At 40.0% G+C, this 25,273-nt stretch overlaps 1 protein-coding gene across 4 annotated transcripts in view; it reads left to right on the top strand.

Moving 5' to 3' along the window:
* The window catches only part of TBC1D19 (TBC1 domain family member 19), a 124,969-nt gene that overhangs the window by 16,128 nt on the left and 83,568 nt on the right, over window positions 1-25,273 (top strand). For all 4 annotated transcript variants that reach the window (XR_012668194.1, XM_048848674.2, XM_048848673.2 and 1 more), the window contains exons 3-6: window positions 3,017-3,062; window positions 6,121-6,196; window positions 23,396-23,470; window positions 24,564-24,627. Coding sequence is in view for 3 of the 4 variants with exons in the window: in XM_048848674.2 (XP_048704631.1) it covers window positions 3,017-3,062; window positions 6,121-6,196; window positions 23,396-23,470; window positions 24,564-24,627 (261 nt within the window). In the remaining variant the exon portion in view is untranslated. The remainder of the gene's footprint in view (window positions 1-3,016; window positions 3,063-6,120; window positions 6,197-23,395; window positions 23,471-24,563; window positions 24,628-25,273) is intronic.

The following is a 25,273-nucleotide window of genomic DNA, read 5'->3' as shown; positions in this document are numbered from 1 at the left end:
GTAAAATCTAAATACATTTAAAGAAACCCTTTAACAATTTTTTTAAAAAAATACAATCACTAATTGGAGAAAGTAATATCTGAACTTTATTAAGACTGGTTAAGGATAGTTGCATAAAAATATAACATAGTTCAAATAAGAAAAAGTAACATAAATTATTTTAAGATACACTGTTAATATGTACAATGCCTGTGAATTTCTCTAAGAAACAACTTGACATTCTAAAATACTTTTCAGAAGTCTGTCTGCAAAAGGAAAAAACCCTTCCATCCTCAATAATCTTAAAATACATACCTTTATAGAGAAGGGATCTTACCATTTTTGAAGTCTAGGGATAAAATTTTCAAAAGTGTCTAAGTGACTTAGGCACCTAACTCACTTTTGAAAATGGGGTGCCACTCCTAAGTCATATCGGCACTTGTCCTGCTCTCTGTGGCAAGAGAGAACAACTTTTCTCCATCTTTTTTTATGGTATCTTTTTATAACATACTCGGTTTCTTCTGCCTTTGTTCATGTGGTTTGCATTCCATCCCTTTGATCATCTTTGTTGCTTGCTTCTGAATCCTTTCTAGTTTCTCTACATCCTCTCTATACATTGGTGACCTAAATTGGTACTCTGGCTGAGGCCTCACAAATGCTGAGTAGAGCGGTACGATCACCTCCCATGACTTGCATGCTATGCCTCTGTTAATGCAACCCAAAATTGCATTTATTTATTTATTTATTTATTTTGCAAGAGCATCACATTGCTGACTCATGCTGAGGTTGTGATCAACCACAGCTCCCAGATCCTTCTCATCAGTGTTGCTGCCAAGCCAGTTATCCTGCACTCTGTATTTGTGCATTTGGTTTTTCTTCCCTATGTGTAGCACTTTACATTTGTCTTCATTGAGTTTCATTTTGTTGTCTATATAGCTCAGTTCTCCAATTTATCAAGATCTCTTTTGAAGTTTAGCTCTATCCTCCAAGTATGCAACCCACCCCCCCACCCTCCCCCAGTGGGGTCAGAGTGTTTCAGGTGGATTCTCCACTGACACAGTGGTGGGCATACTTGCCACTGACAGGGCTCTGAGCTGGGACCTGGTGGAGCAGGGAGGGCCTGGGTTCCCCTACCTGGCCGCTCCACTCCTTCCCCCCCCCCCAGATAATGACTTACTTGTCTGAGCGGCCGCCAGGCCAAACAGCCCTACTGAAGAGGGCCGTTATACTGACTCTGGCTATTGGGCCACAAAGCCCTGAGAGAGGGCAGCTATACAGACTGGTCACCAGGCCACACAACCCTGCTGAACAGGGCAGCCTACCGACTCTGGTCTCTAGGCCACACAGTCCTACGGAAGTGGGCAGTTATCCTGACTCTGACCACGCAGCCCTGAGAGAGGGGACAACCCTACTGACTCTTGCCACTAGGCTACACGGCCTTGGTGAGGCAGGAGGCCACACTGACTTTGACTACTAGGCCATATACCCTGGGCAAACTTGGTAATCATACTGGTTTGAGCCATTGGGCCCCGCAGCCCTGTGGGAAGGGGCTGTCGTCCTGACCCTGGCCATCAGGCTATACAACCCTGAGAGAGAGAGTGGCCATATTGACTTTTACCACTAGCCCAAGACAAGGCCACACTACCCAGGGCAAGGGGTGATCATAAAGACTCGGCCCTGGGGAAGTAAATACCCTCACCCTGCCCCAAGAGGGGATGGGGCGCTCTTGCTGCGTGACACAGTGGCTCTGAGATTTCTTCAGCTAGTTCTTTCAGTATCCTGGGGTGAATAGCATCAGGTCCCACTGACTTGAATTAATTCAGAAGATCTCTGACCCATTCTTTACTTATCTCAATCTGCATCCCTTCCCCTTTATTGTCTATGATAACTTTGCTAGTTGTCCAGTCACTTGTTGCTTTTTGTGTGAAGACTGAAGCAAAGTAGACAGTGAGCAGCTCTGCCTTCCTATCGTCTTCCAAAATCAGCTCACCTTCTCCATTGAGCAGTGGACTCACAACATCCTGAATTTTCTTTTTTGGCTGATATATTTGAAGACCCCTTTCTTGTTGTTTCTAACATTTCTTGCCAGCTGTCACTCAGTCTTTGCCTTAGCTTTTCTGATTTTGTCCCGCTATTCCCATGTATATTTCCTTGGTGACATGTCCCTCCTTCCATTTCCTATATGTATCCTTTTTGGTTTTTAGATAGCTAAAACGCTCCTTTTGCAGCCACTTTGGCCTCCTGTGGCTCTTCTTTTCTTTCCTTTGCATTGGAATAGCTTGATATTGAGCCTCTAATATTACATGTTTTAGGACCTGCCAGCCCCCTTCAACTCTTTTTTCTTCCTGTTTGGTCTTTCCATGGGACCTTGCCTGCTATTTCTCTGAGCTGATTTAAATCTGCCTTTTTGAAGTCCAGTGTCCTTGTTTTGCTGTTCTCATGTCCTCCTTTCCTTAGGATCTTGAATTCTATCAGATCATGATCACTTCCTCCCAAGTTCCCAACCACCTTTGTGTTTGCAACTAAATTATCTGTGTTGGTCAACACCAGATCCAAAATGGATGACTGCCAAGTTGTTACGTCAACTTTCTGAATCAGAAAATTGTCCCTTACGCATGCTAAGAGCTTGAGTTCATTTGCCCTGAAGAATACAATAACCAACATACTACAATATTATACTTGTGTATCTATGGTTGCACTTAAAATATATATGATATTATATGTGAATAACTGTGATTCTATAACTGAAGACTGTATTGTCAAGCTTTTGAACCAGGAGGCAGAGATAAGGGAGCACGTGCAAATTCTAACTTTGGCCTTCTGTGTTTTAACCTTCTGTTAGTGTAGTTATTTCTTTCCTCCTGTGCCTTTAGGGAGAGCCTGAAAGAAAGAGAGAGAACTTAGGTAGATGTGAAATTGAATTGCAGACAACAAACTTTAGTGAATCTGAAACGTTCCCTTGAGTCGGTCTTCAGATATTTAAAAGTTTACTTGTTTATGAAATGATTGCCAATTTCTTTTTTTTTTATTTAAACAGGATGGGAAAAGAGGCTTCAGAATGCTGTTTATAGTGAACTCAATGTGTGAGTTTTTATTCAGTATTTTTATTATATATGTTTATGTACATTTATATCTGTCTGAATGATATGTCTGCATTATTTGCAAGACCATTGTGTATATGTCACACTAGGGAGGTATAATATGTTCCTGTATTTTTAGTGCATCACAGATTTCTTTTTCTACCCCAAAATGGATGACTTTCAATGAGACTTAGGCTGCTAAGTGCTTAAGCTACTTATTTTAAAATGGGATGTAGGCTCCTAAGTCAATTAGGCTCTTAAAAACATCACTAAGATCATCTTCTGCAAGATCTATACTGATGCCATTGAAGACGCAGGTGAGCAAACAAGGAAGTAAATACAATTTTTGGATTTTTTTTCCTAGTTTTTTTTGTCTTTTGCTTTCTAGTTTTGCTTTTATAAAAAGATGTTGAGTTTATTTCCATAAGTGTACTTGAAATGTTGAGGGCGAAAAAAATGGTCTTTTACTTATGGCACTGACTCAGAAGACCTTGGTTGAATTCCTGGCTCTGCCCTTGGGCAAGTCACTTAATCTTTCTGTGCCTTTGCTCCCCATCTGTAAAATGGGGTAATATTACTTCCTGTCTTAGACCATTTGTCTGTCTTTAGATTGTATGTTTTTTGGAGCAAGAACTGTCTCTTAAATGCATTTACATTACCTAGAACACTGGTACCCTATGATGTTTGGGACACCTCAAGACACTGCTGTAATACAAATTGTGATTACATTAACTGAGGGACAAAGCAGCAGAAAAAGAACATACTTGTTTTGATTTTCTTTTTCCCCCTGCATCTTCTAGAGCCCTGATAAAAGCTCTAGTATTAAGATGTTGATATTTCTCCAAGTGCACAAGGTGAGTTTCTAACTTGATGGCTGTTGCTTACATCACACTTGAAAACATCTGAACCTCTGTTCAGCCGACTTGTTCTTGTTTCAGTGTGAGGATTCCTGGAGGTACCCAGGACTGTGAGGTGCCTCGCTACTACCTGGTCTTAGCATGAAGAAGCTTTGACTATGCCTGCCGTTGGTCAGATCCCAACTCCACAGGCCACGGGTAACACAAACTGTCCCCTCGAGGCCTCGCAGGCTGCGCTGTCACTTTGCAGGTTAGCGATTGGAACACTCAAACCCTCAAGCCCTCCAAGTGTCTCCCTGGAGCATTCAGATTCTGGTCCACTGAACATACTCCATATTCACAGATTTGCTGTTTCCAAAGAAATAGTACACCCCCGCTTACCAGTTCTATCTCAGATCACTTCTTCACTTGACACACCGCCCTTAGATATGTTTATAGTGAAATCAAATATAAGTTAGTTTAATAAAGTGTAGAGATTCAAGTGGTAGTAGTATTAAGATGAAGTATAGGAAACAAATGAGTACATATTAAGTAAAATCATAACATGCATTCTAGAGCCTAGACTTAATTGACAATATACTCTCATGTTTTGTAGAGTATTGCTCACCCCAGATCCTTGCAGCACTTTACAGCCAAGTTAGCTGTGACCCTTCTTTCATGAGAGACAAGTATGCTGTCAGTTTGCCTCCCTTTGTGCGGGATTCTGTTTGTCGCTTTGCACTTCAATATATAGCAGAATAATCCTTTATCTTTATTCATAGACAGGACACCCACTCTGTTGTTTGTTTATTCTTGTAGATTTCCTCTGATGTAGGTAATCTCTTCTTTTATGTATGGCTTAGTAAACCAATAAGCATACATTGGGAGTCATACAATACACAAATGCTCAGACAAGGAGATAGATGTCTGTTACCTTCTGCTTGAAAGGAAAACTTCTGAGGTAGTCACCTCCTGGTTACCCATTTTAACTCAAAGATCTTAAGAGAGTAATTTTAGATACATAATTCTTTAAATATTATCTTTACATACATTTTGCAATGATTATGACAGCTAGTGGGCTAACGGCTCTCGGTAGAGACTTCGCATGCTACCCTTTGGTGAACAATCATGCATGTGTCCAATCCAGAGGATCTCTGTAAAACACTATGCATCTCATGTGCCCTCTTCCAGTTTGAACTAAGGGGTCCCAGGGTTACATTCAGTCACTGCAATTTTTCCACCATGTAAAGCACAGACATTTTTTTCTTAATTACGAAAGGTATTTCTCTAGAAGCCCTAATCTTTATCTTTTATTTCTTTACTAATATTTTTGCAGGACTTTGCTTGTCTGTCTTACTTATGAAATGCATCTCTTGGTGTTCATATTTTGCATTTTGTCTAGACAGTTCTTCATTCCACCAGCTACTTTTCTTCCTGTGCTTTCATGTTTTTATTGCTATGCAATTTATGGCTAAAGATTGAAGCTCGCTGAGATTGGCACTCCAAAATTCTGCAGTTACTTTGGAGATGTTCAGTTGTGAAAACTAATCAAGTTACAGACTGAACTTGTTTTTTTGAGAAATACAGTTTCCTGGAAAGAAAAAAATGTCTAAACAGCCACAAAATTATCTTCTTCTGTAATACTGCTTTAAAAATTTAATGAAACATGATTTGATTTATTTTATGAATATTTGTGATGTGATTAACTGTTGTTTTTACAAAATGTTCTATTTATGTTATATCTTGTCTACAGCCTTGAATATTTATTTTACATCCTTGAAGTACTCTACATGCATAGTAAGATGATAAGAGACTGCTTTTTATGTGAAATCCCATTTTTCAAGTTTAGATTACCATCCACAAAATTATTGTTCATTGTCTTATCCAAAGACAGAAATTATGTTTGGGTTTATGAGTGTGCACATTTCAACCATGCCAGAGATTTACAGTACCCTTTGCTATTTCTTTTCTAATTAAGAGTGTGAATACCTATAATGCAAAGATAGGAACTGGGATTTCACTTATTGATACTGATCCTTTTTTCTTTTTTTTTAAACGTTTGGGGTTTGACCATGGCTTTAGAATTATTAATGCATATATTGTACTGCTTCTAAAAATAATTATAGAGATGAGAAAATTTGTTCAAAGATTACTCTGATGTCTTTTACTCTTCAATGTATTTAATAAGAATCTGAACATTCAAAACATAATTTTATTTTCTTAAGGTTCCCTTCACCATGTCATCCTGCAGCACCCCCTGAGCACATGAAAGAACCCTTAGTTTACATGAGGAAAGCACAGGTTGGTTGTCATCAATCTATCTGTCTGTTTTCAACTAGAGCATTTTAAGTTTAAGCTATATATGTCTACCATACAATTTTTAAAAATCACTGTACATTTAAAAATGAAACTTTTATAGGTGTTTTGGTATAAAAATGAATATATGTTGTATTTCACAATGGAAGCATCAATAGATAAAGTAGAATGTGGTTGAAGTAGGGTACAATGGTAATCAATGAGTGTTACAGAGATGTGGAAAATAGAATGGTTCACAGAATGGAATATGATTTAGAAAAAAGCTTATTTGTCATTTAATTTGTGGCTAATGAAGTGGGATTTTGAAGAGTCAGGTAGTGAAATGGGTGCAAAAGGATAAAGATGCTGTCCCACGTGATGGTAATAGACAAGAAGGATTTATTATCCAGTATGAAGAAAACTGAAGGGGATAGTAAAAGGAATAGGCAGAAGTCTAGAGCTGAAGGAACTAAGTGAACACACAGGAGAATAAGAGGAAATTAGGTACAGGTAGACAGATCAAAAAAGGATCTTGAACACAGAGAGAACATTTTACTTTCCTTGTTTGATTTATTCATGATGTTTTACCAGTAAATTCTACATTAAACTGGCATCCTTTCATCTGTGAGAGACGGTGGGAATTGAAGCCTATGATGTAGATTGTTTGCAATGTCTCATGTGACTGAGTAGTCCAATCCGAGATTTGCATGATCTTTGGCAGTTATTGCAAATGTATGTATTTTGGTTGGGAACTGCTTGCTTCCTACGGGCTCTTTTCTCTTCAAGCTGTAGGAGCCAGCTTCTGTCATGGACTTTGATACCCTGATTGAGACAATGGTGCCACTTGTTACGATCACTTGTCAAGATTTCCCATTGGTCAGGATCAATTCCAAATTCCTTCATATTTTGCTTGCATGTGTCTTTATAGCGAAGCTTGGGATGTCCTATTGTTGTTGTTGTTTTGTTTCCTCTGGTAGCTCCCCCTATAGCATGTTCTTGGGTATGCATCCATCTTCTAACCTACTCAAATGGCCCAGCCAGCACAGTCATCTTTGCTTGAGCAGGGCTGTCACACTTGGTACATTTGCCCTTTGAAGAACCTCTGCATTGGTGACTTTATCCTGCCATTTGGTGTTGAGTATAAACAACGTAGGTGGAAACTGTTTAACCATTTCTCCTGATGAGCATAAGTTGTCCATGTTTCCCCACCATACATCAGTGTGCTGAGAATGCAAGCTTGGTACACTAATATTTTGGTCTTGATGGTAAGCTTTGAGTTGTTCCATGCTCTTTTAGTTAGTCTGCTAAAGGTGGTGGCAGCCTTTCCAATGCGAACATTTAGCTCTTCATCCAGTGAGAGGTTGGTGGTCACTGTAGAACCTAAATAGCTGAACTTTTGGACTACTTCTAGCTGGTTTGCATTTAAGGTAATTGAAGGATCTTGTGAAACCCCCTTTCCTAATATAACCATTTTCTTGATGCTGATGGTGAGAGTGTTAAAGTCAGATTCAGGACTCACATAATTTGTCAGACCACTCTGTTTATTAGCAAAGCGCTTTGCTAATGCACCCAGATGTGAGCCCCTCTCTGAGGCTCAAGGAAACTTATTTATACAGCTAAGCCAAAGCCAATTTAACATAAGAGACAAAAGAAAGCAGAAACTGACAAATATACATACATATCTTATTTGCATACTAACGTTTACCAATCTCCTAGTTCAGTAGGATCTCTAAGTTAATTAGTTTGAGGACCCATTGTCTCACACTCCTTAATGTTTCTTTTCCTGACAACTATATTTCAACAAACCCTTCAAGTAGCATTTCTTTAATGAATTATAATTTCAATATAATTCATTCTACTTTCACAAGAGCAAATGCCTGACAGTCACTTGAAAGGCAGTCCATGAGTTCTTATAGTAGATCTTCATTGTGGGCTAGCAACATCAGCGAATAGAAGCTCCCTGATTAGCACCTTTTTGACTTTGGTCTTTGACTTAAATCAGGACAGGTTGAAGAATTTCCTGTCTGATCTTGTGTGAAGATACACTCCATCTTTCGTGTCCTTAAACGCACAGTTCAAAAGTACTGAGAAGAAGATTTCAAAGAGTGTAGGGGCAAGAACACATCCTTGTTTCACTCCACTTTTCATCTCAAAGCTGTCTGAAGTGGACCCATCAAACTGGACAGTTGCTCTCATGTTGTTGTGGAATGAATGTATAAGACTTAACAGGGTTGGTGGGCATTCTGTCTTTTCTAGTATTGCAAATAGACTTGTTCTGCTGATTGTGTTGAAATCTGTGGTTAGGTGCACACAGGCAATGTACAATGGTCAGTTTTGCTCTCTACATTTTTCTTGGAGTTGATGCAGAGAAAATAGTCTATTGTTGATCTTCCAGCCCTGAATCTGAACTGTGATTCAGGGTAGATATGATTCGCCAGCTGTTGTAGGCACACTAAGATGACTTTTGAGAAAGCTTTTCCTGCTACGCTTAGTTGCGAGATATCCCTGTAGTTGTTGCAGTCACCCTTTTTGCCTTTTATTTTTATACAAAGCGGTGATGTTTGCATCACACATCTCTTGTGGTACCTCACCCTCTTTCCAGCATTTAAGTAGCAGCTGATGAAGATATGGTAATGGGCTGTCTTTCCTGCACTTGAGGATTTCCTCTGAGATGCCACCTTTTCCAGAAGCCTTGCCACTCAATAGCAAATCAATGGCCTTGCTTAGCTCTTCTACAGTGGGCTCCACATCTAGCTCTGGCGTGATCTGTAGAGTTGGTATTTGGTCCAATGATTTTCTGGTGATGTTTCTTTCTTGTGTGTATAGCTCTGAATAGTGTTCAACCCAATGAGACAACTGCTTGCTTTTATCTGTAATGATAAATTCCACATTAAAGACTATGCAAAGACAACCGCCCTCCTTCCAAATCACAGACCTTCAGAGGTAAGGTTGCCACAGTGTGTTTAACTCACCCCATCTTAAAATGTATTGTAGTAATGTTCACAAGTCATTGTTCTACCTATTCTGTCAAATTGTTGTTCATTCCAGTGTATATTAACTTAATGTCTTGTATTTTAAATTATTTGTTAGGTCTTTGGGACAGAGACTGTGTATTGTGTAATACATAGCATACTGCCAGCGCTCAACAAATAATTAATAAACTGTCACATCCATTTACTTACATTGAAAATAATAGTTTTTCCTGGTATGGACTAAATACTGTAAGGTAGACAAATGTGTACATAATGTGTATGCCAGTGAGTTCACTGATGTAGTTACTGTTATGAAAGCATATATAACAAATATTAGTATTTTACATATCTTAGTTCTGCTCATGAAATGGCAGCTTCTCTTCTAGAACGAGTATGCATGGGAAAAGTCCTGTGTTGATTTTTTTTTTTTTTTTTTTTCATGTGCACACCTGTGCCTGGAACACCTTGCCTGAATTAATCCCCTTCAAATCCTTCCTTAAAATACACTTCTTCAACAAGCCAGTCACAGGGTGATGCTGGTCCTTTAAGAGGGAGCAGGGCCAGTACACCTATGACTTGTCAGCTACCTACTAATTGTTTTTTAAGAGAGGGCATGTGGGCCATATAAATGAGGGAGTGCCTCAGGACAGAGATTGAGTCAGTCAGGAAAAGGGGCAGGTGAGAGCTAATTGGTGTGGCATTACGCCCCATATTCTTCATAGAATGATGTATTTTATGTTATGATATGATTATGGCATAACTATGATGTATTTTATGCTGGATAGGTCATGTGAAGTATCATTGAAAAGGTTATGGTTTACTGAATATGATTTATCCTATTTGTATGCATGGATTATTTTTGTGTCTGAAGTTAGGAATATTGTCTATGCATCTATTATATATGTGTTTACACTGTGGAGTGCCCACTAGACAGAATGAAATCAGTCTAGATGGCTGGCTGGGAAGGGCCATTAGGCAGAACAATAGGTCTTAGAAGTTGCTAATCACCCACCGGGGAGCTTTTCTGAGAAGCCTTCCTGGAGATGCTGCAAACAGCTTCTGAGTTATGGCTGCAGGGACATGTCACCTGGTACTGGACTCCATGATAATACTAGTGTTTTTCTACTTACTGGGGTGGGAATCAAATTGGGAGACAAAGGATTCCTGCCATATGCAAAAACTATTTAAAGCAGGGGAGTGACATCATCGTGGTTCATTCTTCACTGATTCCCCACTCAAGAAAGAGGACTGCTGGAAACACTTGAGAACAAAAAGACTGGACTAGGGGAGAAGGGCTGAGCCAAGGCTAGAGGGTAGTCTGTCTTGTGAAAGGAATATCTGGAGTTTTGAGCTGCAAGCAAGTGCAGCTTGCCTTCAAGAATCTCTGCAATCTGCCTAAAAACGTTTAGGGTGAGGATTTGCTACTTATAATCAGTTTCTTTAATATATTAAGCTTAGATTGTGTGTTTGGTTTATTTGGTAGTTAATCTGCTTTGATCTGTTTGCTATCCCTTATAATCACTTGAAATCTGTCTTTTGTAGTTAATAAACGTGTTTTGTTTTGTCTAAAACTGTGTGTGTGGAAATCATAACTTGGGGCAGAAAGCTATGTATATCCCTCTCCACATTGAGGGAGGGGGCAAATTTCATGAGCTTGCTCCGTACAGGTCTCTGTGCAGCTCAAGACGGTACAATTTTGGGTTTATCCTCTAAAAGGGAGTGTGCAATTGAGTACTGGGCAATTCCTTAGCTGAGCCTTGCCATGCAGAGCTGATTTCAGTGTCTGTGTGTTTCTGCAGCTGGGTGTGTCACTAGCACACAGGTAGGGAAAGTGAGAGACCGGGAGCATGTCTACAGTTTGTCACAGCATTACAGGGTGAAAGGGAACCCAGACTGGTTGGTCAGGCGGACTCAGTGGTACCCTAGTTCAAGGCAGCACCCCGAAGAGGGGGGAACCCATCACAGCTGGCTCAGTGAAGAAAGGGCAGGGAGAGCTGCCTGGGAATCAGGAGACTGGAAGAGGTCTCCGGGGAAAGCTGCAAGGACAAGAAAACTCTCTGCAGATCCTTCCTGGAAGGAATGAGGAATTGCCAGGAAGCCAGCAGAAGGAGATGCCTGATGACCTTCCTGAGTCAGAGAGCCATGGCCACAGAAGGCTGGAGAGGGTTGAAGGCTGAGATGAGCAGAGAGAAATGCCTGCTGACTCTCTGAGCTGGAGAGCGGAAGCCGGAGGGTCAGAGAGGATTGAAGACTGGGAGTGAAGTGTGGCAAGAGATGCTGGAGGTGGATTGAAGAGCTGGAGCAAGCTGACAGATGCCAGATCTATACTTAGTCCAAACGGTGTATACAACGAACTGTGTTGGGGAATTATGGACTATAGTTGTGGGAATTTTGTTATGATTTATGTGTGTGGAATTTTTGTAAAAATTTAACCCCGCAAGAGGTATATACAGATTCAGAAGAACTATTTGGATGATTTTTATGGACTCTGTGATACAGCATGGCCAGAGGGCAGCAGGAGAGTGTTAGAAGGGAGCCTTATTCCCTGTAGAGGGAAGAAAGTTTGCTATAGATTAATTAGAGCACCTGAGGCCAATTAGAGCACCTGAAGCCAGTCAGCTGATAAAACCCCCCTGCTGAAGCAAGGGAAGGAGTTGAAGCAGAGTGGATTGATGTTTCAGTAGAGAGCAGTTTGGAGGAGTCGAAGCAGAGTGGATTGGTGTTGGAGCAGAGAGCAGTTCGGAGGGAAGCAGAGGAGAGTCTGGAGAAGTGCTGCGGTGAGCTAAGAAGACCAAGACCCTAGGTAAAGGGACACCTGGTTTGTGCAGAGGGAGGGCAGGAAGCCCCACAAGCTGAAGGGCAAGAGAGAGAAGTAGCCCAGGGGGAGCAACTGCTACTTCAAGTGGTTTACCGCTATCCCTAGGGCCCCTGGACTGGGATCCACAGTGGAGGGCGGGCCCGGGTCCCTCCCTCTCCACTCCCCTCCTCTAGTGGGGCAGTTAACACCTCAGTTCAGGGGTGAGAAACGGTGCCCTGAACACTCCCCAAGAAAAGAAAGCACGAGACCCATCAAAGTAGTGCCGGCAATTTTCCACAACTCTGAAAGGGAAACTGAGGCTGGTACACTTCTTGTGCTGCTAACTGCTAAAGTAGGATGTTCCAGGAAGGTAGCAACTTATGACAAAGTCCTGTGAACTCTAGTCCTCTTAGGGAAAAGCGTTACTGGGTTGGTGACAGTAACAAAATAGAAGCAACTACAAATCATGGAATCAGCAATACACATGCTATTCATCACTGCTTTTTCATATACATAATATATTTTACTGCATCCCATCCACTCCCTTTCATTGTTATGTGATTCATTTAGGGCCCCGTCCTGCAATGTGTGAAGTATCTCCAGGGTTGATCCGAAGCCTACAGATGTCAATGGGAATCTTTTCATTGATTTAAGTGGATTTGGATCAGTCTTTTTGTGAGTTGCTCAATGTCTTTAACTCCCGTTCATTTAAATAGTAGTAGTTGAAGGCTCTGAGCACTTTGCAGGATGTTTACCTTTTTGTAGGATTAGGGCCTTAATACCTAATCCTACAAAGGTTTATACACTCAATGGGCCTATTTATGTGTGGAAAAGTTAAGTACATGCATTTATTTTTGCAGAATCAGAGTCTTAAACTTTACACCAGGGGTGGGAAACTACAGCCCGCTGCTTCATTTCATACGGCCCGCAGCAAGTCTCTGTGCCATGAGCTGGAAGCCCCAAGCCTGTCCCTATGGCCCCTAGGTGCGGGTGTGATTAGGGAAGTTCCGCGTGCTGCCCTGACCCCCAGCACTGGCTATGCAGTTCCCATTGGCTGGGAACCGCGGCCAATGGGAGCTGTGGGGGCGGCTCACGTGGGCAGTGTGCACCGCACAGAGGTGCCTGGCTGTGCCTACACCTAAGGGCCGGACATGCCGGGTGCTTCAGGGAGCCATGCGGAGCCACGGCAAGCAGGGAGCCTGCCTTAGCCCCACTGCGTTGCTGCCTGGGAAGCGCCTGAAGTAAGTGCCACCTGGCAGGAGCCCACATCCCTCACTCCCTCCTGCTCTCCAACCCCCTGCCCCAGCTTGGAACCCCTTCCCGCATCCTAACTCCCTCCCAGCCCCTGACCCCAGCCCTGAGCCCCCTCTGCCCAAACTCCCTCCCGGAGCCCACACCTCAACCCCCTGCCCTAGCCCTGAGCCTCCTCCTCTGCTCCAAACCCCTCAGCCCCAACTCACAGCCCGCACCCTCAGCCGGACCCCTCACTCCCTCTCGCACCCCAACCTCCTACCCCCTCCCACACTCTGAACCTCTCATTTCTGGACTCACCCCGGAGCCTAGGGGTCAATGGCCCTTGATAGATAAAAGGGGTCAACCCCGGAGCCTGTGGGTCAATGGCGCTTGATAGATAAAAAGTTCCTCACCCATGCTGTAAGCTCTGAGGGGGAGGCACTTTGCTCTCCTAGTTATATGTAAAGTACCTAATATATGTTGAGCACTGTTTAAATAACTGATATGCCCATTTAAAAGGACATAGGTCAGTTTGGCTCCAGATAGAGGGTTTGTTTAAAACAAACAAATAAAGCTTTTACAGAATCTACTATAATTAGAAATGTTTAAATAATTTAAGAAAATACTACTACTACTAATAAAGAATTCCAGTGGAAACTTCTTAAAAACAAACACGTTTACCTAATATTTTTGGAAGCTAGCCAAATTGACTACAAAAAATCCATATAAGCAACACTGGCACTCACTAATCTATTTTCATTGTCCATGATGATAGAAAAACATTAGTGACTTTTAAAATGGTTCTTGTAGTGTAGGTAATGAATTTTTTAAAATGTTTATCTTGATTTTGTCTAATGTGACATGACATTTAAGGTAGGAAGGTGTGTTTTGGTACAGTAACCAAAGTTCCTTATTTGAAAAATACTGCTTTTCATATATATCCTATTTGATTTTTTTCTCTGCAAATGCATTAAGATTCCTATGTTCACAATTGGTCCAATTTTTTTAAAGTTTTTTTGGACCATAATAAATATAGCTCTATTTCAAAGCTAATATGTACATTTCTCTAAAGAAGAGCCTGTTTGATCCAAAACATCTTAGTATCAGTATTGGAAAGATTCTGAAAGAACCTAAGGATAGATTCAGTAATTAAGATTATTTCAAATTTTTTCCAGTACAGACATTAATTTTTTTTTAAAGATCAAATTCTTCTCTCTTCAGATCAGTGTCATTCTCTAATTCTTATAAAATGGGCTGATATTTACACATTGTACACTTCTGAGTGATGGGGAAGATTGAAAGAAAAGCAAATTTCCAGGAAAGGAATACATACTAAAGCCAGGTCAGCACAACAGATCAGTGTTGGTATAACTACATCACTCAGGGGTGTGAAAAATCCATGCCTCTGAGCAACATTATATCGACCTAACCCTCCATGTAGACAGCACTATGTTGACTGGAGAGCTTCTCCCGTCAGAGTAGTAGCATCTTCACTAAAGTGCTGCAGTGGCATAGCTGCTCTGGTGGAGCTGCGTTGCTGTAGCATCGTATGTAAAGTTAAGCCCTTAGTAGAAAGAAAGAGAACGTAATGTGAACGTTTTCTTGGAGATTTCTCCAAGTAGTACTGTTTGGCTATAGAAAAACAACATCCTTGTATATGCACTTAATATATACTGTCTTTTCCATAATTATGTTTGTGTTTGTTGACCGAAGACCGTTTCCTGTCAGTGACACAAAGGTAGAATATTGAACATATACAAAGTATTCTAGCCTTGCAGTGATTAAATTTCATTTGCAGTAGAATTGTGAAATATTGATAATTGAAACAAATCTACATTTCCAATATTTCCTAAACTACAGTATTCTTCAGTTTGTTTATAGATTCTTCTAGCAGCTGAAGAACACTCCTCTGGTTATATCAAGTCTTCTGACCCACTTAAATTTTCTAGAATTATTATTTTGAATTTATGAATCCAGGAGTCCAGAGTAAAGTGCTTTGTTTCTAAAATTATCTAGCAGTAATTGCTAAATCCTTGCTAATTTAGTCCATACTTATGGCGTCTGCCTGACACATGTTGCTCTATAGTAGAACATTCTGAAATTCATTACTCTCTCTCTCTCTTGATGATGCCCTGCAGTTACTAACATGCTCAAAAGTCTGTTCCCTTCCTCTTACTTCACCATGAATCCACTCTGTTGGATTCAGCTTCATCCTCTTGTTTTTTAAAATATATTTTATCATCTTTTAGTTGTCCATTAATTCTTTTGTTACTGTGAAAAATAATAGAAGCCTTTTTGCCTACCATCAGGAGAGCTGCTGAATAAGACTGTGCCTTGTTATGACAGGTTTCAGAGTAGCAGCCGTGTTAGTCTGTATTTGCAAAAAGAAAAGGAGTACTTGTGGCACCCTAGAGAGTAACCAATTTATTTGAGCATAAGCTTTCGTGAGCTACAGCTCACTTCAGTGGATGCATCCGATGAAGTGAGCTGTAGCTCACGAAAGCTTATGCTCAAATAAATTGGTTAGTCTCTAAGGTGCCACAAGTACTCCTTTTCTTTTTTTCTTGTTATGGGTTCAGGTGTACTGGTGAAAACTGTGTAGCCACCTGAAATAATTTGGCACCTGTAAGCCCAGTTGAGCTGATCTCTGTTGTTGAAGTAGCCTTATTGCTCTGCTTCAGAATTATTCCTTTTGGAGAGTCTTTCTTCCACATTTTACCCCTTTCTATGCTAGGAATAGGTTTTACACCAAATTAGCCTTCTGGGCAGTCGTTTGCAGGATTTGAGACCCACAGAAGCAATTTCCTCTGCCTAAAGAAACCTCTGATGGTTGTGTAGGAGGGCTTGGTTTCAGTCTGCCATTAATAGTTCCCGGGACCCCTGATACTGCAGGTAAGAGCAGCTTGCCAGTTCCTACATCAGCTTGCCTCTTGCATTCTTAGGTAGTTTTGGTGGCTTTTTTTCTTTTGTTACCATCCTTTCTTGGCTGGAATTATTTCTGAATTTGGTTTCAATATGGCTGGCCTTTCTCTAAAGGAAGAATATTGTTTAAGTATAGGTTGTTCCATGGGCCCTTGTCCCTTCCCGTTTATATTTGTAGTGGTCCACCTTTGTTGTATTTCTCCCAGGAAAGAAGGAGATCCTAACCGGGATGTATGTAATTACCTCCCACTCCATTTATCCTACCTCTCCTCAGAAATCTGAGGACCTCGTTGAAGTGAAAACAAATCTTCTCCCAAAATGAACAAACTCACCCTTTTTCCTCTTTCCTCATTTCCAAGATTTACATCCTGAAGGCAGTCAATATTTAAACAGCTTTGATTGGAAAAGTGTATTAGAATTTTATTTAATACTTTTAATCTTTACTTTTTATGCTGAGGTAGTGCTTATTGGCCCTGGTTAAGAAAGGGTTCCCAGTGTGCTAAGTGCTGTACAGATGAATAGAAAGAGATGCTCCTTGGCCTAAAGAGCTGTGGTGAAATCTGGCCCCATTGAAGTCTGTGACTTTTCACCCGTAAAATACAAGCAAAAGCGTGTTAGTCCTCCTCTTATCTTGGTTGTCCAACAGGAAATGTATAGTTTAAAAAAAAACAAACCAAAACCCAAAGCATATAAAGCAAAAATCCTTCACTACCACAGGCACTGACTTTCATTTTTCTGGGTGGGTACTCTGCCCCTTCCCCAAGGCCTCTGCCTCACTCCACCTCTTCTCATCCCTGCTCTGCCTCCTCCAGCATATCTCGCCTGCCACCAAACAGATGATTGGCTAGTGGGTGTTGAGCACCCACAAGTTTTTTTTTTTTTTTTTTTTTCCAGGGGTGCTCCAGCCCGGAGCACCCACGGAGTTGGTGCCTGTGTTTACTATTGAGAGTAGCTCTTCACTTTCTGTCTAAAGAAAGCTAAAATGATATGAAAGATTCTGACGCTGCATCTGCAGATCTGCATAAAAGTCAATCTGCCTTTCCTTCTTCAGAATCTCTTTGAAAAACAGAATCTGAAAGAAAAACACCATAATCTCTCAAAGTTGTTTAGGATTCGTAAAGGCAAATCTAACAACTTTTCCTGTGTTACTAAAGTTGACTTTTCCTTTCTGGCAGTCTAAAGAGTTACTATTTCTTGCTTTTAGAACTGGTGTTAGGAATAGTAAAAACTTCTTCACAGCATGTTTTGATTCTGCAAAGCCCTGAATACTGATTTCTCCTGCTGAATAATCTTATTCTGGTCCACTCTGAAGAGACTGCATTTTTTGGTAGTCTTTAAAGGAGGCACTTTAGGATTGATGAATGCTATCTAAACTCTTTCCTAATCAGGCTTCCATCTCCTGTAAAGAACCCTGAAACCAATCTAGGGATTTTTAACTCTTGCTTTTCTAGAAAGCCCTTCGCTAATGTCGCATTCAGGAAGTTCTTCTCCAGCCAAAGGATAAATAATTTCTTCAGATCTTTGGCCACCTTTACAAATGATGTAACTAGAAATAGTTCAGAAAGGCTACTTTATAAGAACTCTTCCTCTGTCTTTGATTTTTATTTCTCAGCTTTTGGGAAATGATCAGAAATGGTCAAAGCTGAAGGAACTTCCTTCAAATCAAAATCCTGTGTCCACTAACCACTCATTAAAGAGCCCATAGAAAACTGTTCCAGAATCTTTACAGTTTTAAAGTAAACTGGAGTTCTACATCTACTCTTTGAACTGTCAGCTAAGATACATTTTTTTAAAAAAAAAATTCAGGACAGAAAATTAGTTTTAAACAATTCTCAACATTATTTTCTCTCATCTTTAGACTGAAAGAATATAGGAATTGCCATACAGGCTCAGACCAGTGTTCCATCTAGTCAAATATTCACTCTCCTACCATGGCTATTACCAGATGCTTCCTAATAATGAGCAATCATGAAAATAACATGTAGAGGGAGTTTTGAGTTGCAGCAGAGCCATTGAGAGTTTTCTGCATCCTGAGGAAGACAGCACTGCATTGGTTTACATTCAGTTCACATTTTAAAAATTATCTTTGCAGTCATAATTACTAGAATTTTTTAAATTAAAGCTAAATTTCTGCAAAGATTGATGGAACTCATCTGAGATTCTTGCTGCCCATCAGCAAAATGATTTTTGAAGCCCTATCTGCTGTTTTGAAAACATTTTAGTGGGGTAAAGTATTTTGCATTCTATTTCTAATTACTGTGGATGGCTCCAGAACTTGCTGCTTTGACAGTGTGAGAGTTTTGCCTAGCACTTGCCCTAACTGGTGGATGTCTTTGATTAAGTCTTCAATGTATGTCTAACTCAGGCTCTTACTTGGGTGTTGCCCCTAACCTGGCTTCCATCCACACACAAAATGCACCAATCCAAGTTTGGTGGTTCTTTCAACGTGGACTAGCTGGATCAGCTGGGGTTATAGGCTAGAGTAGTGGCTCTCAAGCAAGAGTATGCGTATCCCAAGGGGTACGAAGATGTCTTCCAGGGGTATATCAGCTCATCTAGATATTTGCCTAATCTTACAACAGGCTACATAAAAAGAACTAGTGAAGTCGGCACAAATTAAAATTCCATATAGACAATGACTTGTTTATATTGCTCTGTATACTATACACTGAAATGTAAGTACAATATTTATATTCTAATTGCTTTATTTTATAATTATATGGTAAAAATGAGAAAGTAAGCAATTTTTCAGTAATAATGTGACACTTCTGTATTTTTATGTCTGATTTTGTAAGCAAGTAGTTTTTAAGTGAGATGAAACTTGGGGTACGCAAGACAAATCAGAGTCCTGAAAGGAGTACAGTAGTCTGGAAAAGACTGAGAGCCACTGGGCTAGAGCTCACATGCTGTTTTCACTCAGGCTGCAGTGAGGTTGTAGGCTAAACCACTTGAGTGCTGGTAGTCCTCCAGTGCCTTCCCACAATTTCTCCCACAATTCACTGGAAAAGAACCATACAGCGGCTCAGCTTATGGTAGCACTAAGAACCATGGGATACGCCCCAGAAGTCTTAGGAACACCATCTAATCTGGGTGAGTGTGGCATCAGTGAGAACACAGTAACTTGAGTATGGCCTTTCAGTGTGGCTTCTTGCACCTGAGCTAGACTAACTTAGATTCTGATCATCTGAGTTAACTCTGCAGTGAAAACATACCCTTTGTTATGACAAAATTTTCACAAAAGAGGGTTTTTTCTCTTCCTGATCTTTTTTCTATCTGAGAGATTTACTGTTAATGTTCCTGTCTTTTTTGTTTTAAGTGTGTAGTTGGAGACAAGAAAATGTCAAAAACTCAGTCAAAGCAGCTTTAAGCAGAGCTGTGATATACCCAGCGGTGTCTATGAACAGCAAACATGATTGCTGTTCTCTTCTGCCTGGGGGAAGATCCTGACTTCATTAGCTAAGAAATCTATTTGAGGATAATTCATTGAGCCAAGAAGAGCACTTTTTTGCTGCTCTTCATATCCTCAATGCTTTCTATAGGTCTGAAACAATGTATCTGTGATAGGTCTCTAATGAATACAGGAAGGCTTCCAACAAGTGAAATTTTCTCTTCTTTGGGATGACTATTCTCTGAAACTATTTAAAAGTTCTCAGTTTCAGCTTGATCGACTCAAATTACTTCTTTGAATATGCTGAAAAGTTGAAATGGCAGAGTTGAAGTGTAGCACTGAGACACTGAAGAGATCTGTGGAGCATCACTTATATTTCTACTCTGGTGCCAACACACTGGTGAGGCACAGTGGAGCCTCCTAGAAACAGTAATGTGTACAGCAAAGGTGATCAATTTTCTTTCTAGTCAGCATCTGAAGAAGTGGGGTTTTTATTCATGAAAGCTTATGCCCAAATAAATCTGTTAGTCTTTAAGGTGCCACTGGACTCCTCGTTGTCTTTCTAGTCTGTCTTCCTCCCCTCTCTTTGGAATGTTCTTGAGCCTTTTACAAGCAACAAACCTGACTTTAGCATATCTGATGAGCCAAAACTGGCTGTGGGTACAAGGGATAACCTGCATGGCATGTGGGTTTTGTGGAACCTTTTCCAAAAGACAGGGTGGGTGGTTCTGATGATCTCGGTGCAGTGTGTGTTGAGCCAGGAAAGCTTACTTAGGACTCCAAGCATTGTGGGTAAAGTGGCTGCATTGTGACAGGTGGTAGTTCTTCTTTTCAGTTTTGTTGATGCAGTAGTTTTGAAACCTTCTGCACAAGGACAAATTATGTTGATACTTATTTATATGTCAGTATAACCAGACCCTCTTCCTGCATACTGGCCTGAGAAAGAAACTAGTGGAGAGAGAGAATAGGAGCTAAGATAAGCCAAGCCACCTCTTCTTTTCTTCCCCCCTGCCCATGAATGTCCGCCATAGTTAAGGCTCAGTCTGATAAGCTGTATGACTTAGCACCCAACTCCCACCATTCCAGCTGTAGAAATTCCCACTGGTTAGTGAATGTAGTGCATCCCCTCTGTGCCTGATGAACAGACAATGTGGGTCTGTATAGCCCCCAGCTACACAGTCTAACTCTTTTTAGCTCAAGCTGTAGACTCATGCTTTTTAGCTCTGGAGGTCCTTGTTGAATCCATGGTGTTGGCCAAGATGATGAAAGTTACAACAGCACTTAGCAGATTCAAATTCCTGGAGGAGAGTAACTTGAACAGTTAAGGACTGAAGACTTCTAGGCATTGTGTAAAGACAGCCTTTGCTGCATGTGAGAGTGTCTGTATCCTTAAGTAACATCTAGGTTTGCATAGATGTGAATTTTAGGTTTTCAGTAAGAAATGCAACAAAACTCAAGAACTTCCATGTAGTTGGAAAGAATGTATGTCACACTTACAAGATGGAATGCATGGTATCATGGAATGCATGTATGGATGCTGAAATGGACATAGGAGTCGTGGTAGATATATACTTGAGCATAAATTCCCAGTGCAGTTCTGCAGCTAAGGGGGAGGTGGTATTACCTCTGCATTTGACATTAATGACATCATTACTGGAATACATTGTCCAATTCTGGTATCCACACTTCAAAAAGAATGTTGACAAATTGGGAAGCATTCATAAAAGAGTTACAAGAATGATTTCAAGTTGGGAAAACCTGCGTTAGAGTGAGAGACTTGAGAAACTCAGTCTATGTAGTTTATCCAAGAGAACGTTAAAAGGTGACTCAATCATGGTCTGTAAGTACCTACCTAGGAAAAAGATTTCTGATAGTAGATATCTCTTTAAGCTAGCAGAAAAAGTCATAATGAATTCCAATGGTTGGAAGCTGGGTCTAAACAAATTTAGACTAGAAGTAAAGTGCAAATTGTTAGCAGTGCTTGTAATTAATCATTGGGAACAGCAACAAAAGATGTGGGCTTGATGCGCTAGTTACTGGGGGAGGTTCTAAGTCCTGTGTTATTCATGAGGTCAGACTAGATTATCATAATGGCCCCTTCTGTCCTTAAAGCCTACAAATTGAGTCTGTTTTGGGATGGAGGTATTTTACTGGTTTTAAAAACATTTTTCCCAGTGTTTAATTTGGAGGGGTTTATTGGTGTTCATTTATATAGCTGGTTATTTTCTTGTACACATATACTGTTAACACTAACTAGACTATGGATTTAAAAAAAAACCAAAACTTTGATTTTATATATGTATGTTTTATCCATTCCCCCCCATCCTTCATGTGTTGCTTGTCATCTTAAATTGAAAGATCTTTGATGCCGGGCCTTTGTTTTCATGTGTGTGGACAAAAGCTGTGGGTGCTGCAGAATACAAATAATAAACAATAATGAAATATATTCTTCAAAATGGAAATCAGGGGCCTGAACCAGAACCCAGTGAAGTTAATGGGAGTAGGGTTCCATTTACTTGAGTAGGGTTTGAATCAGCTTCTAGGAGAATACAGAGAATGTTAAAATCCCTAATTTGGGTATATCCTCAGTGAAATTGCTCATATGCAATATCGCTATAACATCAAGATAAACAACATTTGAAATACATTAGGGGGCAGAGAAGAAAGAAAATAACTAATTTTCCAGTAAACTAATACAAATCAAATATAAATAAATTGAGTGCTGTCACAGTATTACTGAACCTTATTGTCTTGGTCCTCAGCTGATGTAAATTAGCACTGACCTATTGATTTCAGTGGAACTAAGCCAGTTTACACCAACTGAGGATCTGACCTAGTATGTAAAATTTGAAAATATGCTACATTTATGACAGGAATCTGATTCCTCCGTAAGCTGTTTTTTGTTCTCCCCATTATTAAGGTATTGCCTGCTTTTATTTTTAATCTTTCATTTGAGAACTCTTATCTATGCATAGGAAAGACTGGATTTTTATTGGTAAATGTTGATAAACTGATTTCACTGTTCACACACAAATGGATGAAAAAATATTTCCATCGATAATCGAAATTTACTGATGGGCAAAGTAAGAAAAATGCTGCTAGAGAACTTGTTAGAGTTTGATTTAAGGCTGTTTATTTTGTATATTTTGGAATATGATGTTGACAATTGGTATTTTAATGGTTATAAAGTTTTAACTTTTTGAATCTCAGCGTCTGCTGTCATTAAGGAATTATTGTCTGACTCCCGGATAATTTCCCACAATTGTGAAAATTTAAATAGATAAAAATCTTAAATGCTTAGGAGTAAACATCAATATAATCTGCTGAAATTATATTTAAAAAAATCAAATTCTGCCAAACCTATCTATGCCTTACTTTAGATACAATAATTCCAAATTCCTAGAACTTTTTAGTCTCTCTAAAAATGGGTAGCTAGTGTAATATCTTTCGAGAAAAGATATTTACTTACTTTCTCTCCATGTCTTAAAGGTGGAGGGGGCATTATTTTTACACAGTTCACCTCCCTGAGCATGCTTGTCCAGTATTGTGGTTAAAATGTAAAACTCATGGCTACCAGTATAAAAGGTAGCTTGAGCACTAGCCTTCCTTCCAAGAATGAGTACCTGTAAAGCAGAGGCTTTTTGGAGAACATACAGTTTGAGAGCAACCTTAGTTTGCTGGTTCTTTGTTACTTTGTTGAATAAAGAAGTTTTTCATTGTATAATGAACAAATCATTCCTTTGTTCACATTTTTAAGTAATCATGTAAACTTTTGGCAGATGTCAGTGCCTTTCATCATCTTTTCTTTTAAAGTTATTCATTGACTAGGCTGTGGTATGCTTATAAAAATGGGCGGGGGGAGTTCTACATTCATTAAAATGTTTATGTTACAGGGAAGCTGGGAGAAGCGAATTCTGAAGAGTCTAAATAGCATGTGTACAGAACTCAGTATCCCATTAGCACGAAAGGTACTGTGTTTATTAACTTAACTTTTTAAAGTGAATGTAGAACTTGTGCCACCTTCACATCTTTGGAAACTGTGGTCCTGATCCTGCAAAAACTTATCTTATGCAAACTTTATAAATAGTTCCATTGATGTCAGGAATTGCAGGATTAGGGCCTAAAGTCTTCAGGGAAAAAACAGATAGTAGAGATAGTGGTAGTGTGAGAGTATCCCCACCAGTGTGCCTCCATTGTACTCTGGAAGGACCACCTTGGTAATGAAGGGTGTTGGTAGGTCTTTCTCTTGCTGTTGCAATCGTTGGCCTCTGCTGGGAATACTGTACTGAGGAGCCAATTGATAGTTTTATGATGTGTGGACAGTAATACACACAGACTGGATTGAGACCACTGACTCACTTCACATTGGCCACTGAACAACCAACATTGACACTCTTTCATGGCTGATTGGGACCAGAGTTGAACTTGTGACCTTGGAGTGAAAGGCTCAGTATTCCACTATCATCACTTCCCTTTGTCATCCATTCGTCACTGGCATCTTTATTAACTTACAGAGATTTGAAACATAAACAGAACAGAATTGGCAAGTATGTATTAAAGGGCAAATCTTCCCTGTCCCTCTCCCCTAAAGCCTGGTAGCTGGCAGAACTGCTGTGGTTTATTGTACAAGGCAGAGGACAAAGCTGTGGGGAGGAACAGAGAAAGAAACGCAGGGGAATCTACTCCCCTTTTGTGCAACTGAGCTATACTCTTCCGGGCTTCTGGAAGCTTGAAGAGGGAATTTGGTGGCAGCACATGGGTGGTGCAGGGTGGATCCTCAGATACATGGAACTGCCAGCCAAACATAGCTAAGGGTTCAATAGCCGATAGTGTGCCATAACTATCCCATGGCATGAGGAGGGGGATTCCAATCCCTACTTGGATTTGGTGCAATAGAGAGAATATGGCCTAAGGCTGATGCTAACTTACAAAGAGAGAAATAAAATTCTAGTGCATGCTATTTTTTTAAAAGACTAATTTTCATCCATACAGGAGATGGGTTTATTTTAGATTTTTAGCTGGTTAATTAAAAAAGACAATTTCTTTTCTTATGACTTACAGAGACCTATTAGAGAGCAAAAAGAACTTCTTAATAAATGGAATGAAATGGGAACTGATGAGCCAGGTATGTTAAATAAAATGTGTCTTTTTATATAGAAGCAAAGCAAATGCATATTTATCTCCTTATTTATCAGTCAGGGATTAAAGTAGTATCCGTTGTAAAGGCAACTAGTTCCTGTTTTGTGTTTTGTTTTGTTTTTTCCCTAGTTTTCAGTGCTTGGTAGCTCACAAATACCTATTCACTGTATTATTTATTTATTTGAAGAGTTATTGTTTGGATTTTTGAATCTACACCTGCAGTCTGTAGATATATTCTCTTACATACTAATACCTAGAGAATTTGGACAGGTACCTTTAAGTTAGTAGTAGTAATGGGAGCAGTGCACTAATTGAAAGAAAAACATCATAGTGTTTACTTTTTGTGTCATTTAATCCTTAACAATTTTCTCTTACTCACATAATGTATTTTTTCAACAGCTAAAAGTGACACAGCTAATCAATATATAGGAATTACATTATGTACAGTTTCATAGCTAATGATCCCCTGTTTGGATCAACCAGGGCTTGGAGCAAGCTTGCAAGCCGCAAATACATGTATTGTCTTATATTGTGAATAAGACTGGATAATGACTTGGAAATTTTCATGGTCTGAACAGCAGTTTCATGATACATTAATGTATAGATGTACTGCCGGGGGCAGAAGAAAATAA

Source organism: Caretta caretta, chromosome 4, assembly GCF_965140235.1.
Source record: "Caretta caretta isolate rCarCar2 chromosome 4, rCarCar1.hap1, whole genome shotgun sequence".
NCBI lineage: Eukaryota > Metazoa > Chordata > Testudines > Cheloniidae > Caretta > Caretta caretta.
The sequence above is the reverse complement of the archived record's forward strand: the minus strand, read 5'-3'. Positions and strand labels throughout refer to the sequence as shown.